General features: G+C 39.7%; 1 protein-coding gene across 2 annotated transcripts in view; it reads right to left on the bottom strand.

Annotated features, from left to right (window-relative positions):
• Positions 1 to 20860, bottom strand: part of LOC129702935 (zinc finger protein 654-like) — a 56077-nt gene that overhangs the window by 8378 nt on the left and 26839 nt on the right. Inside the window, exons 3-7 of one of the 2 annotated variants that reach the window (XM_055645036.1) lie at positions 14441 to 14522; positions 13148 to 13283; positions 2976 to 3178; positions 2665 to 2801; positions 992 to 1133 (exon numbers count right to left, since the gene is read on the bottom strand). In XM_055645036.1, coding sequence (XP_055501011.1) covers positions 992 to 1133; positions 2665 to 2801; positions 2976 to 3178; positions 13148 to 13283; positions 14441 to 14522 — 700 coding nt within the window. The remainder of the gene's footprint in view (positions 1 to 991; positions 1134 to 2664; positions 2802 to 2975; positions 3179 to 13147; positions 13284 to 14440; positions 14523 to 20860) is intronic. The other variant, XM_055645038.1, reaches the window with a different exon arrangement.

The raw sequence follows: 20860 nt of genomic DNA, 5'->3' as shown, positions 1-20860 counted from the left end.
TTATTGAAAATAACATACGTTTTTGAAGAGATGGCATGGCAGAAGAGTGGCATGATTGTTACATCTGAATTTCATTAATGAAATAAATTATGGCAAAATAAATTAATGCCAAAAATTCCACAAACAAGGACAGGATTTTCCTCTGAACTTATACCTCAAAAACAAACCTCATGCATTAACAATCAAAACTTGCTCAAACAAAAGGTCTAAGAGGTTTTTTTTAATCCAAGGTATAAATAGTAACTACAGTAAAAGAAGTTATAATTGTGAATGGTAGAATGTTATCACTTTCGCACAGTGAATGCAATCCTCCTGCCTCCATGGAAAATTGCTTACAAACTAAAAGCCCCCAAATCTCTAAAATGTACAGGGTCATACGAGTAAGGACAGGCTATTTACCCTCAAGCCTCATCTGTCATTCAATGAGATAATGTCTGATCTGTGAAGTAATTCCACATTTCACCTTTGCCCCTCTTAATACTTCCAGCTGAAAAAAATAACTTCAGATTGAATGGCAGTGCTGGCTTGAAGGGCCGAATGGCTTACTCCTGCACCTCCTGTCTATTGCCCACAAAATTTTAAAATCTGCAAAATAATGTTTTCCCCCAATAGCTTAAACTCAAATCCAAACACCTTATTTTTAGAAACACCGGGAAATGTATTTGTTATTTGTGCAATATCTCAATTCAAACTAAATCATAACAGTACATTTCTGCTGCTTTCCATTACAGCCAATATATTATTCCCGTGCTACCCAAAAACAAACAATATATTCAGGATCTAGTCAAAATAAGGCTCCATATAATTTAGCATAACATTAATTCTTGTAAAATCCAGTCTACAGGAAATAAACTGTCATGCGATTTGTTTAGTCCGTAATATTTATTACATACACCATCTCCTGTTCACTGGAAACAGTGCACTACAAGTTTGAGAAAAGCTATCCGAAGTAATGCAATTTAAATTATTTACATTGCAACTGGCAACTCACCTCGTTCTGAATAACCCTGATAAAGAGGAAGATATGGTTCACATTTCTGGATGTTAATAAAAGGTGATGACACTTCTCTAAAAAGTGTTGCTTGGATGCATCAAGTTTCAGCTGCAGCTTACTCCATACTAATATCAACTCCCTATGTAAAATGAAGTGGATAGTATTACATTGCAATCAAAGCTATGGCAGGAATTGCTATAGGATAATTAGATGCTTATGTTAACTAAGTCGTCATTTGATTGTCTGGCTTGGCATGTTCAACTAAGATTTGAGCAAGACATTTAATTTAAAGGAAGAAAACTTTAAAAATCTGATCAGCCTTCCATTTAATCCAACTTACTCCATGCAGATGTAAAAGACAATGCCAATGGCATCCTGCAAACCAGTGCACTAGGGAAATACAAAGCTCGCTCCCTTTCTGAACAATAATAAAAGTATTTGGCAGAGTGACCAGATTCTGCTTCATTGCATGAGCTTTTGTAAATTAATTCTAAACAGAGCAACTATATTAAAAACTATATTTGAGAGAGAGAGAGAGAGATGATATAGAGAATCCAATGGAGACTAGACTTAAGGCCACTTCCCACTTCAACATCTGCATTCCCAGTCTCCATAGTCTAAATTCAGAAGGCCGGCCTTGGACTGATGCAGCTGGGGAACAAAGTACTCAGTAACAATGGGGGCTTGAATGACATTACAATCAAACGTTTTTTAATGCCTCTAAATATCCATGACATTCAAAGACATGCAACATTATTAACAATGAAACAATCCGAAAGCCTAAACATTTTGAAATAAAACTAGTCACCGTAAAGATTAAAATTATTTTAAAAAGGGAGCTTACATTGGTGTCAGACAGAAATTCATTCCTTATTTAAAGAATGGGTTCACAGATCCTGCACCAAGAACAACCCAGCAGAATATTCAAGAGCAGATTTTCCAGGGTAAACATAAATGTAAATGCTGGGGAATCTCAGCAAGTCCTCGAGCTTTGCCAGTGAGTTTGGGACTTCCACATGTGCAGTAGTCCTGAAACTGACTGGCACTCATCTTATGAAATGGTCCAGGCAGAAATGGACCAAAATCTGGACTTATATTACACAATACAATTAATTATCACAGTCACAAGGTTCACACAATTTATGAGCACATTATTAAGAACAATAAATTGAAACACAGTAATTGAAAATTACTGATAGATATCTTACAACTTGTTCAAAACTAAACCTTGCACAACGTGAAGGTTGATAATATTAAAGACCAAACAATGTCAATCAAGTAGAGGTGAACTAGGGTAAGTAGGGAAAGATGAGTAGGAAAGAACTGCAGATGCTGATTAAAAATCGAAGGCAGACAAAATGCTGGAGTAACTCAGCTGGACAGGCATAAGGGACATGGATAAGAAAGATATAAGGGACATGTGCCAAATGGGACTAGCTACGGGAGATATTTTGGTTGGCATGGATGAGCTGTGCTGAAGGTCCTGTTTCTGTCCTTTGTCTCCGACTTGAATCTGCACAAATTTTCATTATTAAAGCAAATTTCCCCATTAGCCAAAATAATTAATCAAATTAAGGTAAAATGTAAGATGTAGTTCACAAATGTTTTTTTAAAGAAAACTTGAAAAGGATCTGGTATAGTTATTTAAAAAAAAAAACCAGAATATTTACCTAGTACAATACATGTCTCCATTTTTTAGCTGCCGAGTAAGGAATGCCACACACAAAATCCAAGCCAATTCCACCTGCCCTTCTGAATCGAATCTGCAAATAACATCCAGGGCTTCTTGGCAGTTAATTCTAGCAATCTTTGAGGGAAAACAAAGAAACCAAATGTTCATCTATAACACTTTGCAAAATCTTACAAACATCCAATTAAAACAATTGTTTCAATGGTATTTTTTCTGGTATGTACAGCTAGGTATATGAAATATATATAAATATCACCCATTAATGTTGACAAAAACAATACAAAACCGTACCTCTTGCAACATGACTTCTTCTGGCGATGTGCGGCATAACCATGTTAAGAATAAGTGGAGAAAGTACTTATTTTTGCCAGTTTGCGGGTGATTCACACAGTATTTGGTCAGTGTCATTGCTTCGCTGATATGCTTGTACTTCATCAAGTATTTCACTCTGTATTCAAAGAACACTGGAGATTCTGATTTCAAATATTCATCTACTGTAAAAGACACATAATGGATAGGAGCACAAAATAAAATAAAATTAACTCGATCTTTCTTGTTAGCAATCTAATTCCACACATAGCAATCAATGATGAAAATGCAATAACAGCATTTAAACACATACAACCACTGGGACAATAGTAAAACTGATGATCCTCATAAATCTAACAATTTTACTCTATTAAACATGACGTCAGCAGATGTTTTTATGGAAAAGCAAACCAAATGCATTTTTTCCATGTATTTTTTCATACAAATTTACACAATGAAAGTGAGACAAATGATGTGCGAGTCCAATAGCCCTACATCCACCTGTCCTGTTATTGTCTGTTGCAGTACATTGGAAAGGCAGATAGAATTGCCATGCAAGTTTATCATTGCTCCACAGTTGGCTGAATGACAGAAAGCTGCTGCAAATGTGCATTTTTTTCCAATCCTTGTGATAAAAAAGATATAATTCCTAACATTTCGTTCAATTTCATAGGTTGTTAATGGGCAGGACACCACAACAATTATTATCCCATTTATCCAGTTGGTATTGTTTTCTTCTTGTGTGTACTGGGATACAGTGAAAAACTTTGTTTGCATACTATCCAGTTGCGTCATGCCATATACGAGTACAATCAAGCCAAACACAACAGGTAATGGCAAAGAGAACAATAACCAGAGCTTGGAGAATAGTTACAGCATTCCAGAGAAAGTACAGATAAAAGTGCGCAGGCCACAATGAGAAGTGCGCAGGCCATAAAAGTACACAGGCCATCATCGGGAGATCAGGATTACAACCACAGCTTATGAGAGGTCTGCTTAGTGGTCTGATGACAGTGGGGAAGTGACTGTTCCTGAATCTGATGGTACTTGCTATTAAACTTTTTATCTTCTGCCCGACAAGAGTGGAGAGCAGAAGGAATGACTGAGGCGCAAGAGGTCTTCGATTATGTTGACTGTTTTCCTAAGGCAACAAGGAATGTAGATGGAGTCGACAGGGGGAGGGGGGGGTGGAGAGAAATGAAAGAGGCTGGTTTGATAGATGGACTGATCTGCATCCATAACTCAGCACTTTCTTGCGGTCTGGGAAGAGAAGATTCCAGCGAAGTTAATTCTTTCTATAGTGTAGCTATTGGCGAGTCTTGGAGATACTCTATAAGACTAAGGGAATTTTGGTGTAATTGTCAAAGAGTGATGCAGTGTGGAAACAGTTTGCCCTTCAGCCCAACTTGCCCACACCGGCCAACAATGTCCCAGCTACATTATTCTGGTTGAGACATTGGTGTGCTTTTTTGGCCATAGCGTTAATGTGGTTGGACCAGGACAAATTGTTGGCAATATATACACCTTGGAACATGATGTTGACAATCTTCTCTTCAGCACCATTGATACTAACTTGGGGGAGTGCATCACCCATTTCCTGAAGTCGACGACCAGTTCCTGCATCTTGGGGAGAGAGCAAGAGAGAGAGCGAGAGAGTGAGTGACTATACTCATGACTGTACTGCCAGACTCAGCAATAAGTTCGCTGATGACACAACAGTGGTGGGTCTCATCAGTGACAACAATGAGTCAGCATACAGGATGGAGGTGGAGCTGCTTACAGAGTGGTGCAGATATAACAATCTCACCCTCAACGTGGAAAAGACAAAGGAGATGGTGATCGATTTCAGGAGGGCTGGAAAATAACATAACACATGCTGCATATTGATGGTGCTGCTGTGGAGAGGGTCAGCAGTGTGAAGTTCTTGGGACTTCACCTGGCGGACGACCTGACCTCAACGACCAACACCACAGCAGTCATCAAAAGAGCACAGCAGCGGCTCCATCCCCTCCGGAGACTAAGAAAAGCAGGTCTCCCTACTGTTCACCTAACGACCTTCTACAGGGGCACCATTGAGAGTATACTGACCTACGACAACACTTCCTGGTTTGGGAACTGCAAGGCTAATGAACAAAATCAACTTAACAGGATAGTGAAGACAGCCAGTAGGATCATTGGTGCTCCACTCCCTTTCCTGTTGGAGATCTATCAGAAGCGTAGCATCCGCAGAGCCATCTCCATTATTAAGGACCCCACAACACACCACATCTTCTCCATTCTGGCATCTGGGAAGAGGTACTGGAGCACCAGCTGCAGAACAAGCAGGATGCTACACAGCTTCTTCCCACGAGCAATAAAACTGGTTAACGGACTGTGTCCCATCCCCATACATCATATACCAACACATCTAACCTCGCCCATACTTTGACAGCTAGACACCTGTCAAACCAAAGCCACTGTTCGGTCTGAATGTCTGTTTTTAGTTCAATTTTAGGTCTATTTTAGATATGTTAATTTTAAAGTTGTATGTATTTATTCTGCTTTTATTAACTGCACTGACAGAAACTGATTGAGAAACAATTTTTTGTTTCTTCTGTGTATGTAAGTACTCAGCGAAAATGACATTAAAGTAAATACTGAAATACTGAGAGAGCGAGAGAGAGAGGCACCATGTTACTAAGCACTCAATCTCCTTCCTGTACTCAGTCTCATCATTGTTTGAGATCCTGCCTACTACAGTGGCTGTGCAGTCGTGAGTATATGGTGAGTAAAGTATGAGGCTGAGAATGCACCCTTGTAGGGCACTTGTTTTGAGAATTGTTCTGAAGAGAAACAAGGTTTTAAAGTGCACTGTTTTCAGAGAAATTGCAGTTAAATACAAACAAATATCTTGCATCTCCATTGGATTAATAGACACACACCCACACAAACACAAAAACCTTTTATTAATTGTATGCTTAAAATACCATAGAGAATGAGCAACTGCTTATCCAAATTTAGTAGCTGTACAATTTAAACTAAGCTGCACAGTAAATCAAAATAATTTAAATTGCACAAAGGATCTGAATATATAAGCAAGTTGCATGCACAATGCTCAAGTACTAAAAAGGCTCATAATTAAAACAAAGTAGTTGATTAGATAATTCCCTTTGCAATTTTAACCATGATTGTTTACGCAACCAGGGAAATTAAAGAATCCCTGGCATGTCTGTTTTACAAGTTTTTAGCTCAAATGCCAGTGGTGTTGAAATGAACACTGGGGTGCTTAAATCTTTGGCACTGGTTTTGCACTTTATAATATTAAATAAAGTTGTTTCAAAGAGTCAAAGTTTAATGATCCTCCAGTAGTTTAGTGAAAACAAACATAGCTAAAAAAGGTCCAAGGATCAATTTCTGTCATGAACTGATTGAGCTGGGCTCTGCAGGGATCCCAGCTTTACAACCATAATCACCGATAGTTTCCGAGAACAAAATTATCCGCTAAGATCATGATTCGATTTATTATTCAAAGATTTATGGAAAAATGCAATTATGTGTGGAGCAAGTTAGACTGAATTGCTTTTGTTTGAGGCCCTCGAGAGATGCAGCATCTCAGTTCCAGTAGAAGACAAGAACTATCAGCATTCAAAAAGGGACATTTTGGATTGTTTTAGGACATTAATACCTCTGCTCATCATATTCCATCCCCTACTTCTCTCTTAACTACTCTATTTTGATGTTGTACGATTACATTTTATCACATCAATTCTCAATCAATCTTTAAAAATATCTGCATAGTTGCTTCAGCTTTTTATACTGTCTGGAAGGAAAATAACCTGTTTATCCAACGCTTCTTATTAAACAGTCCCACGGGATCAAGGGTGACTTTTGTGGATTTTGCCATTAGTTAGGGACCAATATGGAACCAACTCATCTACAGTCGGGGGCAGGAAGTGCATGATGGAGTGGGTGGATGGTTAATGCAAGTTGATGGGTAATGTGATAAAAATGCAATCATACAATCGCAACATAGAGCAGTTAAGAGAAGCAGGGGATGGAATATGACCTGTTCTTCTGCCACTCAAACAAGAGCTTCTCTGTGCTCCTCTGGCATGGACGTCAGGTTCTCAATACCATGCCCAATGCGTCTTCACAAATTTTTAAGCAGAGGTCAAAGGATTCGTAGATGCTACATCCTTGCATCTTCACCCATCTCTGACATGTAATTGCTTTCTGTGATGGAGCTCAGAATAAATAGTTTGCTTTGGGAGCCATGGTGGACACCAGAGTAATATGGCTGATCTCCCGTTTTCCAAACAATTTAACTCCCCTTCCCAATCCCACACTGAACTTTTTGTCCTGTGCCTCCTCCATTTCCAGAGAGGGGCCAAACGCAAATTGGAGGAACAGCACCTCATATTCTGCTGCAGTTTTATCACCTCCACCTTAATCGTCGTACTAGTTTCACTGCCGTCGTGTTGAGCATCACCTACCCCACAGACAACAATGGACCATTGTGGGCTCCACCTTTCCTTGAGCACCGTTGCTTTTTGCATATCTTCCATTAATTTGTTCTATGCACCTTCTACGTCTCTCGTTTTTCTTTTCCCTGACTCTCAATGTGAAGTGTCTCACTCCAAAACATCACCTATTCTAGAGATGCTGCCTGACCAACTGAGTTACTCCAGCTTTATTCTTTGTCTATCTTTCGCCCAATATAACTTCATGTGTCAATGTGGCCTCAAAGCATCAGCATCACAGAGTGCTACCACAATCAGATCACGTACACAATGATAGTAACTTTTATCAGACAGCATCTCACTAACAATCTGAATCTCTGATTATAGTAGCCAGTGTCCAGAGTCTTTGGGCTGCCCTGAAGTCTGTCATAATTAGCACCTGCAGCGAGTCCTAGCTTCTTCACCACAAATAATTAAGAATGGTTTGAGGAGAGTGTTCGGGAGATCAAGATGTTAATTTATTGTAAAGGCAAGGCCCTCCTGGATTGTAGGTTCAACCATTTTGTGCGAAAAGAAACAATCCTACAAATACCAGAAACCGGAGATTCAATAGAAAACCTAAGGAACACATGCTGGATGGAGAGAGCACATGATGCTGTGCAACTTGCTGATGACCATGACAGGTTATTCAGGGCTGTCAAGACCATCTACAGCCCAAACATCCCACCAGCCTAATGAGCACCAAGAATGGGGATAAATTATTCAGGTGCAGAGATGCAGTTAATGTCCACTGGAAGGAACACTTCTAGGATTGTTCGAACTGCAAATGACCATTATGACATTACCCTTGACCCATCCCAGGGACATCATTTTGGGTTTATAAAATTACACACCTAGATTCTCACAATTACTTTAAATCAATGGTATAATTTTTCAAAACATAATTAGTTGAATGAAATCATGGTTTATCAGGAACAAACAAATATTAATAATTCTATCCCCTTCTACGGTACTGACAAAGCATTTTAAAATTCTTATAATATTGTTTAAAAATAAATCTTAAATATATTTAACTAAACACATACTTTGATAAATTGAATAGCTATGGCCAGAATAGAGTTTGCTCTTTTATTTGCATGGCAGTAATCAATGTTGTAAATCCAGGTAATTTTCAACGGAACATTTAAACATTAACTTGGTTTTAGTGAAATATCTGGGTTTTCCCAAAAGAGTGCATAGTTAGAACTCTTTCAGGGAATGCTTTGCTAAGCTTTCCCGACTTGTGTCTGTTTTGATTTTGTGCCTGCAATTATACAGCTGTCGTTTTCGGAGTGACCAAATTAAAAATATAATCCCAAAATGGCGAATGCCGTTGGCCATCAAACAAAGATTCAGAATTTCTTTGAGATAGATTCAATGTTTATTTTCTATGTTTTATATAAACTTCTTTAAAGTGAGAATTTTAATTTCACAATGCGTTTCGTCTTCCTTGGGCTGCAAATGCATCAAGTTGATCAAATGTTACTCACTTATAGTGAAACTATGGTTTTGATATAGCAATTCCATCGCAGCAATCAAGCTTGCCAAGGAGAAATTCTGGAGCAAGCTAGAGTTCCAAGGTGACCAACCACATGAACACCCTTGGTTTGGGCTACAAAGTGAAGTTGGGCAATATCGCTGACAGCAATGTGTCCCTTCCTGATGAGCTCAATGCATTCTTTGGTCACTTAAATAGAAGGGCAGTGGAAGGACAGCATCTGCTCCATCAGCCTCGGCTACACTTGTAGCAATGGTCAGATTGGCCTGAGAGTGAAACCACAGAGCAATTGGCCTGCATTTTCAGGACCTGGGTGGACCAGCTGGCAGGACATTAACTATTAAGAGAAGCTCAATGCTAGGGCGTCACGTGCGGCTGAAGGCATCCTTCAGGGAAGTTGGCGCGGGGCACAGTTGAATAAAAGACCTGTCGCGGAGCATCAACAAATGGAAGACCAGGCGCAGTTTGTGGCCTGCAGGGGGTAGCTACCGAGCTGGCCCAGGCTCAGAGAACGCAGCCTGGAAGGGGGGAGCCCAACGAGCCACCGCCGCTCATCCTCCGAACACCAAAGACCGGGAGGATGGAGCCGGTGATGATGACAGAAGCGACGGGAGAGAAGAGGCCAGTAGAAGAGAACTGGGGTCTGGCCGATCGCGCCTTCGAGTTCGGCTGCAGGAGGTTCCCACAGGGCACAAAGGTGGATAGGCGAGGAGACGACGTCAGCTGTCAACTAAGCGAATGCAAAGACTGGAGCCCCACAGCAGCCTGGGGCTTGCCTGAATCAGGCACGTCTTGATAACTGGAGCGAAACTGAACTTGGAAAATTATGCCAAACATGGCACCTCTTGCATGCAGGCTCAATGGATCATTTTTGTAAAACTGCTATTCGGGGATGGAATGATGATACTCTACTGGACTGTTTGTAAGAAAATAATTATCTCTGAGCATTTGCACTTTGCACATGTGACAATAAAGCACCATTGACTAATCAGACATATTCTCAGATTCAGATTCAATTTTATTGAACCTCTCAGCTCCATTTAAAGATCCCCGCGTGCTTCAAGAAGACCACTATCATCCCAGTGCCAAAGCAAGTTAGGTAGTGGGCTTCAATGAATTACGTCCACTCATTCTAGCATCCAGCTTTGAGAGACTGGTGACAATGCACATTAACCCCAGCCTCCCAGAGACCCTCGATTCACTATAGCTATATTCTGCACACTGGTATTTTCCACTGCCCAATTTCCTTGATCCACTGCAGGTATATTCAGCACAGGTATTTTTCTCTTTGCACTCACTATCTGTTGTATATGGCTCGATTGTATTCATGTATAGCACGTATATACATATAGTATATACATTTAGTTTATACATAAAGTATGTATAGTTTTTCCACTTTATCTCTGTACATATTACTATAATAAGCCAGTACCAAATCTTTTCAATATTGTATCTACTTTTCAGTAATCAACACTGAATATGTCAATAGCTCGTCCCTTTCTTCCATCTAGTTATCTTCATAGTACGTTGTATCATGAAGCCTGGAAGTACTGTTGAGGGTGTCTGCAACTTTGGCCATTTCCTTTTCTCTCTCCTACCTGATGGAAGCTTGAAAGCTTGGACGCCAGACTTAAGAATAGCTTTTTCTCCACTGCTATCTAAGTCCTGAACCAAACGCCTCTTCAGATACGCCACTACTTACTCCTACCCTCAACTCGACCTTGGGTTATTCCATTATTGTACTTTAATGTCCTCGTCCACTACAATCTTGCACCAATCTGCTGTTTTGTACTCGTGGTTGTATTGGTTGCATTTATCATTGTATGTATACTGCTTACTCCATGAGCTTCATATGAATAAGGAATTCCGATCCTTGGCATGTATGACAATAATCTATAATGTCAACAATCTTTACTTTGGGACTTAATAGCTGGAAAATGTTTATGTTGTGTTAATTTAATATTTAATTGTTGGTTTTCCAAATTGTTAGCTTTACACTGTCTTTCCCTTTCCACATCTACCTTATTTCCAGGAATATAGACATATATTTTTTAAAGTGGATGGCATTTTAATGGCGCAATTAATGAATGCCGGCGTTTAGAAAAGTCAGACTGGTTTAAATTAAAAAAAATAATTGATGGATACATAGCAAAACCTATCCAAAATACCCAATATAAATAATTACATCAGTGTAAACACCAAAAATAGCAATTTGCTTTATTTGTTATTAATCACAACTCTCTATTCTCCCTTTAGCCTAATGCACCCCTTGTACACTGAATCTTAATGATAGATTTGTTTATACTGAAAAGATGAAATATGACTAGGTTTCTCGTGGTAGCAAGATAACTTGACTTCAACTAAATGTCCCATTCAACAAGTACATTTACCACTTAATTTCAATGCAAGAAGGCAATGTAAGAAGACCTTGGCATCAAATAAATTAGCATTAGCAATAATGTAAATAAGCTTTTGATAAGCAATTTGTTCACTTCCATTAACAGCAATGGTGGCTTGAACAATAAGAACAAACTTGATTAAAGAGGCATATCTAATAAGATACTGTTATATATCCCCCAGCAAAATTAAGAAACACCAGTCCGAGGTGATCTCTTGGAGCTGAGAATGATTTGCCTACACTTGGTTCTGATGTGGCAGATGAGTCATGCGATGTTCAGTCTGTGCTCAGATTGGGCAAGCAGTAATTGCCAGTGCAAGTAAGTGCAGATAGGATGTTGTATATCCAATTCAGCATTTCCCACTGCCCCTGTATACTTGTTGCAGGCACACTGGAGACAATGGAATGGGATTTATATTCTTCTGAGGGCACGTTATCCATGTTCCTGATGCTTAGTGTGAAACCTTTGAAAAAGCCCAAGGGTGGCAGACATCAGATATTATCCACAAACATAATTCCACATCTTTGAGATCGCCAGGTATGTTCTTATTTTCTTAGATAAAGCAGGAGTACATGAATTCATACCAGGTGTTTCTCTGCCTTGTTTCATTACTTCAACAGATATTTCCATCTGCTCTGAAAACATTATATTTTTTTAAGCTGTCAGATGACCTTGGGTTCTTGGTAGTCGTGGATACTATGGGATTATAGCAGATAGCATATTGTGGGATGGAATCAAGGACATTCAAATAAAATAAAAAAATCAGAGATTTGGTATTGGAGATCTTCGGAATGCTTCTTTCTGCAGGTGCAAACTGCTTCCAGTCCAATTTTTCTCAGTTCCTGGCTCTAAAGTCTGACCTTTGTGCCATGGGTAACATTTACAGCATTGGATATCGATGCACATCAGGCTCATTGCTGGAGTCTCGGTACTGCGTTCCACCATCTTTAAATCACGTTTTCTGTTGAAACTTTAATTCTGTAAATTAAAATACATTTCTATCTCCCTCAAGAGTTATTTGTCCAATCCAAAAACATCCAAAGTTTTTCATTAATGTTTTTCAACAAACCTGTTTCGGAGCCTTTGACAGTGACACACACTGAGGCCAAATGTTGGAAAAGGGAAAAGGCCCCGACAACACACTAAAAGGCTGAAATAACTTCCAATATTGTATCAGACCAATGCAATGAGCTGTTGCACCAATAATACAGGGTGTATGCCAGAGCAAATGGATGATGGGAAAAGGTAGAAGCAGACCAGGCTGGTGCACTATGCACAGCAGATGAGAGCATTTATTGAAACTATGTTGGAATTTCCATGCAAAAGCTAACATGTATTCAAAATAAAAGCACAGCTTTCCACTTCTCAAATTGAAGGTTGGAAGATGGAACCCCAGGTCTCTTCTGGATAACCCACATTGATAGCCCCAAACATTTTACTGGTATCATAGCCTGGGAATTCTATCCCTGACATCTCTGCATTGAGACAGCCACATTGAGCACTTGGAGTGTGAGTAATGACCTAAAACATTCCTTGGTAAATACTTCACAAAAAACAGAGAGGATGTGAAAAGTGTAACCACAGGGTAAGAATCTGTAAAGATTATGCCAATACAATCTCAGCATTCTTCTGGATTTTATAGGTGGTGATAGACAGGGGCTAGAAACAAGGGATTAGTGGTTCTAGATTAAAATACTCAATATTTTGAGGGAAAGAAGAAAATGAAAACTACTGATAACTTGGGAAACTACCCAATATGCCAAACATCAATTACTGTACCTAATTCCTGAGTAACTAACTCTTGGTTAAGGATGGACATCAGAACTGGATTTTGCCATGGTCCTCCATTTTTACTCATCCTGATAAGTACATCAAGTTCTGTATTTAAGTCCTCCTGTAAAACAACATAACATTCCTGCAATGGAGAATAAAATAAAATGTTAATAGCAATTGCAAAATAGGATCAAATTTACATTCATTTTAATACAAAAGTGGTACTAAAAATAAATGAAAACAATGAATCTGAAATTCAGCAGCTATAAAAATATATTGTTTAATTTTTGTCTTAAAAATATTAACAGGGCTCGAAATTAATGGTTGCCCGGGTGCCAATGGTGACCTAAAGTCCCGCCGGGCAACCTAAAAGCCGCGCCATTTTGCCTGGCTAGGCAAGCACCCGGGACACCTAATGTTCAACTCTGAGCGGGCCCCCCTCTCTATCTCTCTTTGTCACTCTCTGTCCGCTCTCCGCCCGCTCCTCATCCGCTGGCATTGTCGGCCGCTTTGCACATGCACACTGCCATGGCCTGCACATCCTGCAGGAAGGAACTGCAGATGCTGGTATAAACTGATGATGGACACAAAAAGCTGGAGTAACTCAACAAGTCAGACAGAATCTCTGGATAACAGGAAAATATTACGTTTTGGGTTGGGTCTGAAAAAGGTTCCTGCACACCTTTGGAATGTGGAAGGAAACAAGAGCACCTATGCAATCAAAGGGGAAAGGAGCAAACTCCATACAGACAACACCCATATTCAGGATCAATTCCGGGTCTCTGCACTTTTGGGCAGCAACTTTATGGCCAATGTACAGCCCTATAGTCTTGAACTGAATTAAAGCATACAGTAGCTGTAAAGGGGGACATAGTGTCACTTAGAGATTTAAAATTCTCCCTGCAAACGTGTTGGTTTCCTCCCACATCCCAAAGACGCTTTGGCTTTGTAGGTTAACTTGTCTCTGTAAAATTGCCCCTAATGTGTAGCGAGTGGGTGAGGAAAGTGGGATAACAGAACTTGTGTGAATATTGTGGTATATATCATGTCTTGATTGGTGAATATGTTTTGTTTGTGACTTTATTTGAAGCAGAAATATGTAAATAATTTCTATTGGTAACTACGCACTTCGTCCGAGCATATTATCGCACACGTCATCTTAAATGACCTCCTAAACTGTAATTTGGTAACCTAAAAAGCTGCCTAGGTTGCCCGGCTGGAAACAGAGAAAAAGTTAAGTGAGAGCCCTGATTAACCATCGTTAACATTAGTTACAAGAAAAGGAATTGTAGATGTTACCTGAATAGTTTTTAAAAATTCTTTCCAAAACTCTTTTGACGATTCCTCCTCTCTACAATATAGAAATACTTCAAAGCAGCTCCTATGAAAAATAAACATTGAAAATAGAATTCAGTACAAATATTCCAATTATTTTTTGCAGATGTGAGAAAAGTTTACTCTTACCCCACCTGCAGTCTGACAAAGACAGAAGACACATCTACCCCCCCCCCCCCCCCCCCCCCAAAATGTACTTCTTTCAAAATGTTCTGTTGATAATCAGGAATAGAAATCACAGATGATTATTTTAAAATCCCTTGGGACATATTACCTTTTTGATGCTCATGCTCTTGTGGCCAAGAAATCAGCAAAGAGAACAAACTGACTGAAGCGTGTAGGAAACTGCAGATGCTGGTTTAAATTGAAGGTAAAATGCTGGAGTAACTCAGGGGGACAGGTTGCATCTCTGGAGAGAAGGAATGGGTGACGCTTCGGGTCAAGACCCTTCTTCAAACTGACTGAAGCCAATGATTGATTGCTTAACGCCAACAGGCATAAAAACAAAATCAATAAGCCAAGTGTTTTTTGATAATGCCTTTTAAATGCCTTCAGGTATTTTGCCAATGTAAAAAGCACTATATAAAAACAAGCAACTGTCTGCCCAGGAAATTCAACTCAAGCTGTATTTGTAAAAATGATCAAGAACGCACATTTTTAAAACGATCATCATCTAATTACATTTTTTTGAATGCAAAATAATAATAGCAATAAAGAAACAGTATTCTATCTTGATCACACCAGTTTAAAGCTATCTGTTCTTTTAATGATTTTCATTCTTTGAAATTACTTCCATATCTCTGGCAAGCACTGGCTACATTTTGGACCATTTGTCACAGCTGTACCTTTCTACCAATATGCTTACATCTGAAAATTTGATTTGACAATTTTTTATGCAAGTTCTCGCTTGTGTAAATAGTTTAAATTATATGCTACAAATATTCCAATACAACTTTACTATTCATTCAATTAAAATAATTTTCAGAAAATGAGCCAAATTAATTTGGGGGCTGTACTCCCTTGAATAGTGCTAAAATAAAAACATTGCCACACCTTCTTTTGAAAAAATATGTAATTCAGCTTTATAATAATGACAAAGTAAAAGGAGTCTAAACACAAGACCCAGTGCAGCCTTTCCCAATATTACATTATTATAATATTATTTTTTAATCTGACAAAATGCCAGATGTATATGGCTGGCAGAAGTTGTTGCGGAAAGGCATATACAAAACCAACATTTGGAAAAAACTCGCTGTGCTTAAGACATATTCATTTCATATTATGGGATTAGTTTAGCAACTAGATGTATTATGAGATAAACGAGATAAATGTACTCTTTTGGCACTGATTTATGTTGAATGGGTATCTTATCTACTCAATATCTATGATACTTTTCTAGATTCATCTATAAACTCTGTAAATACTGTATTATAATAATCATCACACCGTCTTCAATATGTTCGCTCGAACTCGTCTGTAATTCATGGAGATGGAAAATAGTCCACTTCTCCATTAACAACTCACTTTTGCCACAATTTAGCCACTGTGGTGCTCACCTTATCTTGAATGTGAAATATAGAAATTTCCTTGCCTTGTAAGGACAAATTAAGATTATTTAAAACAGAAACTATGTTTGCCAGATATGCTGATTGACAGAGCCAGCACCAGTCTTGAAAACATTCTTTCAAATCGAAGTTTTCATTAAGAAAAACCAGTAGTTAATTCCGGAGTTCAAATAAACGAGTCAACATTTTTCCACGATAAAGCCAACAAACCTCTGTACAGAAAATAAGTTGGGTATGATTACTACTCATTTCTTCACACAGTTGTGAGAAACGTCGGGCATTTAACGGATGTCCTTTAATATAATTTATGATATTCACTGCTTTGGGGGCTGCAGACATCATATCTGTAGCCAAAGCTTCTCTGTGTATGCAACAATGTGTCGATTTTGCATCTGGTGCGATATTCTTGATCCTTGAAACAAGCCCTTTTTTAGATCCGACTATGGCCAAATAAGTCTTTGCTTATTCCAACACAATGCTTCCAGTCAAGTTTGTTTTGTTGCATAAATTCATCCATAATGTTAAAGATTTCTTCTCCAGTCGTATGTTCTGGCCTCGGTTGGCAAAATAAAAGGTCGTTATGAAGCTTTTGGTCTTTTTCATACCTAACAAACACCAAAACGTTTACAAAATTCGCAATGTCAGTGGATTTGTCTGCCTGTAATGCATAATAACAATTCTGATGGATGTTGGATAATAATATGTTTTATATTATCAGCCATTTTGGTGATTCTTTGATGAACAGTATTATTTGAGAGACAAATACGATCAAAAAACCTTTTTGCGTCATCTCCAATCATTACTTCTGCCACTATCTTTGCAGCAGGCTTGACCAAAGTTTTGCCAATTGTCGCAGGTGTGCCATTTTTCGCTATTAAGAGCGACACCATTTATGAGGCTAGTAAGGCTTTTTTAAATTCTCACTTCAGGCCCCACATTCTTTTCTGAGGTTTTTTTTAAATCTTTAAGTTTATTCTTGGAAAATTCCACAGATTTGTCTGTATTCGATATGTTTCAATTCGGAATGGTGCTTTAAGTTGGAAGGCTTCATGCTCTCATTTGTTAAAATTTCATGACAAATGACACATAATGGAGCCAGTTCATCATCTCCAGTCCGCGAAAATCCATTTTTCAAGTAATTTCCATCATACTTACGAAGTTTCTTGGCTATCTTTTTAGTTGGTCCTTTAGAGGTGTCAGGTAGCTCATCCTTCTCAATTTAATTACATTCACATGGTCCAGATATATTGACGTTTTCTCGTTGTCTGCGGTTACTTCTATCTTTCTTATTGCTCTCTTTTATGCGGTTAATACAACCAGTTTTTAACCAATGATCCATAATTGAGAATACAAGAGTTAGAAAGGCATTTACCCACAACCATTTCTTAGTCGCTGACGCACATGAAGTGCAAACCATTCGGGCAGTGAGGCTGAACGAAATTGTATGAGTTGTCGTGCGGGAGTCTGCAAACCACCCAAATGCAGCAACTATCACAACTTGAATAGGATATTTCATACAAAATATAAAATTTATTTGAAAATGTGTATGTATAAAATAATTGAATTGTTAATTGAATGTTACTCAATTTCTAATTAAAGACCAAAGTAGAATGCCATCATTCTTTGGAACAAATCTGCTGATGTTGAAAATCTAATGTGTATTCCATAGATGTATTATCAAATATATTTTAATATTATAACTAATATGTTGTGTTGGTTTTTGCTGCTTTTTATTAGTATGACTGTATACTTTTCTGGTATTGCAATAACATTTGTGTATCAAAATTTCATTGCCTCAAAAATTAATCTCTTCGACCTCTGCTACACAATCACAAGCAAGTTAAGGGCCTGTCCCACGGGCATGCGACTCCATGCCGCAAGCCCGACCCAAAGGGCCGGTCCCACCAGCAGCAAGCACGACCTAACGGGGTCGCTTGAGGCATACGGCCTCGCGGGGGCGGTCCTACTTCAATCGCCGGAGCCGTATGGAGTTGTGCGCTGCTGGACCTGACATCGCGCGGGGCTCCGAAAAACTGTGTTCAAAAATTCTGCGCGGCAACTTCCCGCAGACTTCGCTCGAACTTCATGTTACTCACTCGACCTCCGCGCGGCCCCCGCTTCTGGTTTGGTCGCGCTTGCCGCATGCAGGTGCATACTGGTAGGACCGGCCCTTTAGGTCGCGCTTGCCGCATGGAGTTGCATGCTCGTGGGACAGGCCCTTTATGACTTTAACCAACAGTCCTTGAAAGACCTGATCTTAATGCAGACTAAGATCAAACAAGGCTCTGATATACAATACAACACAATACAATACGGTTTATTTGTCACATTGCACATGTGCAAGTGAAATGAATATGTCAACATCGGTACAATTGTAAAGAACACACACAAAAACACAATAAAAAATTTAACATAAACATCCACCACAGCATTCATCACTGTGGTGGAAGGCACACAATTTGGCCAGTCCTCCTCCATTTTCCCCCGTGGTCGGGACCTCAACCCTCCGCAGCCGTTGCTGCGGGCGTCCAGATGGTAAAAGGACAAGGTACAAATCCAGGTAAGTCCAGAGTCGGCTCTTCCCCACCGGAGACCGCGGCTTTAAGTTGGTGTAGGCCTCAGGCCGTTGGTCGAAGATTTAAAGTTTAAAGTTCCCGCCGCGCCGCAGCCAGAAGCACCGCAGACCGCAGGGCCGGCGGTCGAAGCGCCCCTCCAGGGGTGATGGTAAGTCGCCACCGCGCCCGCGGTAGAAGTTGGCCGCGGGCCGGCAGTGATGGCTTCTTCTTCCCCCAGGTCCCCCACGAGGGATCCCGGGCTGCGGACGCCGCGCCAGCTGAAACTCTGCAGACCGCGGCTTCAGGCTGCCGGCTGCCCCGGGCCAGAGAAACGGAGCGCTCCCCTCCAGCGAGTCCCAGAGAGGGCTCGCCCACTCCACGCCGACAGTCCATGCTGCGCCCGCCGCTGAAGCCCCGGGCGCGTCTCCGGGAAAGGCGGCGCCGATCCTTGCTATAAGGCCACGGGTAGGCGACCTGGAAAAAGTCGCCTCTCCATGGAGGGCGGCGGCAAAGAAACATTAAAAACATAAAAAACATACTAAAAAAATTTAACGCCCTGACAGGGCTGCCCCCCCCCCCCACCATCCTTTGGATGGTAAAAAACATTCAATCTGCCTCAAAATTGCATACTTTAAAACATACTCGACAGAAAAAAATTCAAAAAAACACCCTGAGCCCTCAAGCTACCACAAAAACTAAAAAACACACGCTGCTGAAACAGGTTGTGCCGCCATTGTACAGCTGGTGCCAGCAGCCTCCACCGAGCCCCATCCTTTGGATGGTGTTTTTTTTGTGTTTTTATTACTCTTACCTTCTCAATCTGCCTCACCACAACATTGCACCTTACCTTCAACTAACTCCCTACCAGAATCGACAGAAAAAAGGATTGTTCAACCTTGTTGTCTTTACTTCAGAACATTGGGCACTACACCCTGAGCCCTCAAGCTACCACACACAAGCTCCCATACACAAAAACACACTTATGTCTGCTTTCAGAAATACAGCTCCAGGTTGTTGTTGTCACCAGCTCATTGTGCAGGAGGGAAGTGGCCAGTCTTTTGAACAGCCTCCCCAAAGAATAGATGCTCTAAAAGCCATCTGCACTGCAAAACACCATCCAACAATCACAATACATTAATAAAATCCTAGAAAATGTAGATGTTTCCATATCTCAGATGTGATTGCTCAATGAAGCAACATTAATAAGCTCACTCCAGTATATGAGAATATCTTTTACTCAGCTGATGATTGTTCTAAGATCAAGAACTCAAACCTGTCACTGCCTGCCCTACATGTGTCAAAGGTGTGGGTTACTACACAAGGCTTCTTAAAACCAGAGAGGTACCAGCAGATTTGTCTCGGCAAAAGCCAACAAATCCACTGGAGGAACCAATGTCAAAATCCTCTCCCACGCTAAAGTCTGCAGAAAAGTATTACACTGATATATTTCATCCAATTGACTGACACCGAGATACTAAAACTTCAGTGAGAAGAGGAATGCTTTAAGTAGCTTAGATCACAAACATTTTAACATCGTCATCAGCTCAAAGAAATCCTTGACTTGTATCTACTCAAAACAGAACCAGCAGCATCCTGGAAAACACAAACACTGAGTTGCTGTGTTAGGAGCACAAAGACCAAATATGGGTGGCAGAAGGATTATAAAAGACTGCCTACAAAAATGTACATAGTCAACAGTACACATAAAAATACCAATTTAAAAATAATTGAATTTTGCTTTGCCACAAAAATCACCTGTGATAAAATTCATCTTGGATACTAAGTTTACAGGCCCTAATAAATGTGAAATGTCTTCTATCAATAGATATTTATGAAAAAGTTATGTTTTCAAATAGTCTGAATACCCTCGATTCTTGAGAGAAAAAATCATGCATTTGTTACATTTGCAAGAGCCAATCTTATAATAAAAATACATAAAAGATTTTAGAATGTACTTAAAAGATTATTTTCTTTATGAATTGAATGGACTTTTTCATTTGGTTTCTGGTATTGCACATTTACAGATCACAGCAGACTTTCATATTTTTAATACATTATGTTTTATTTACTTTCTACCTGAGATTATTTTACCATTTTATGTATTTTGTGTTTGAATATGACCCAGATGATGCGGATGCCAAGAAGACTTCAAATGTCAATTTGTTCACAGAAAGTGGAACTGGATTCTGAATTAATTACTTTTATTGCCCTCCTCGGGAATACAGGGATAAATCTCCTCTGTTACCCAGACAGGACTGGTACAA

This window comes from Leucoraja erinacea, chromosome 13 (genome assembly GCF_028641065.1).
Source record: "Leucoraja erinacea ecotype New England chromosome 13, Leri_hhj_1, whole genome shotgun sequence".
NCBI classification, from domain to species: Eukaryota; Metazoa; Chordata; class Chondrichthyes; order Rajiformes; family Rajidae; genus Leucoraja; species Leucoraja erinaceus.
Note: the sequence above shows the minus strand (reverse complement) of the source record. Positions and strands in the feature narration are given on the sequence as shown.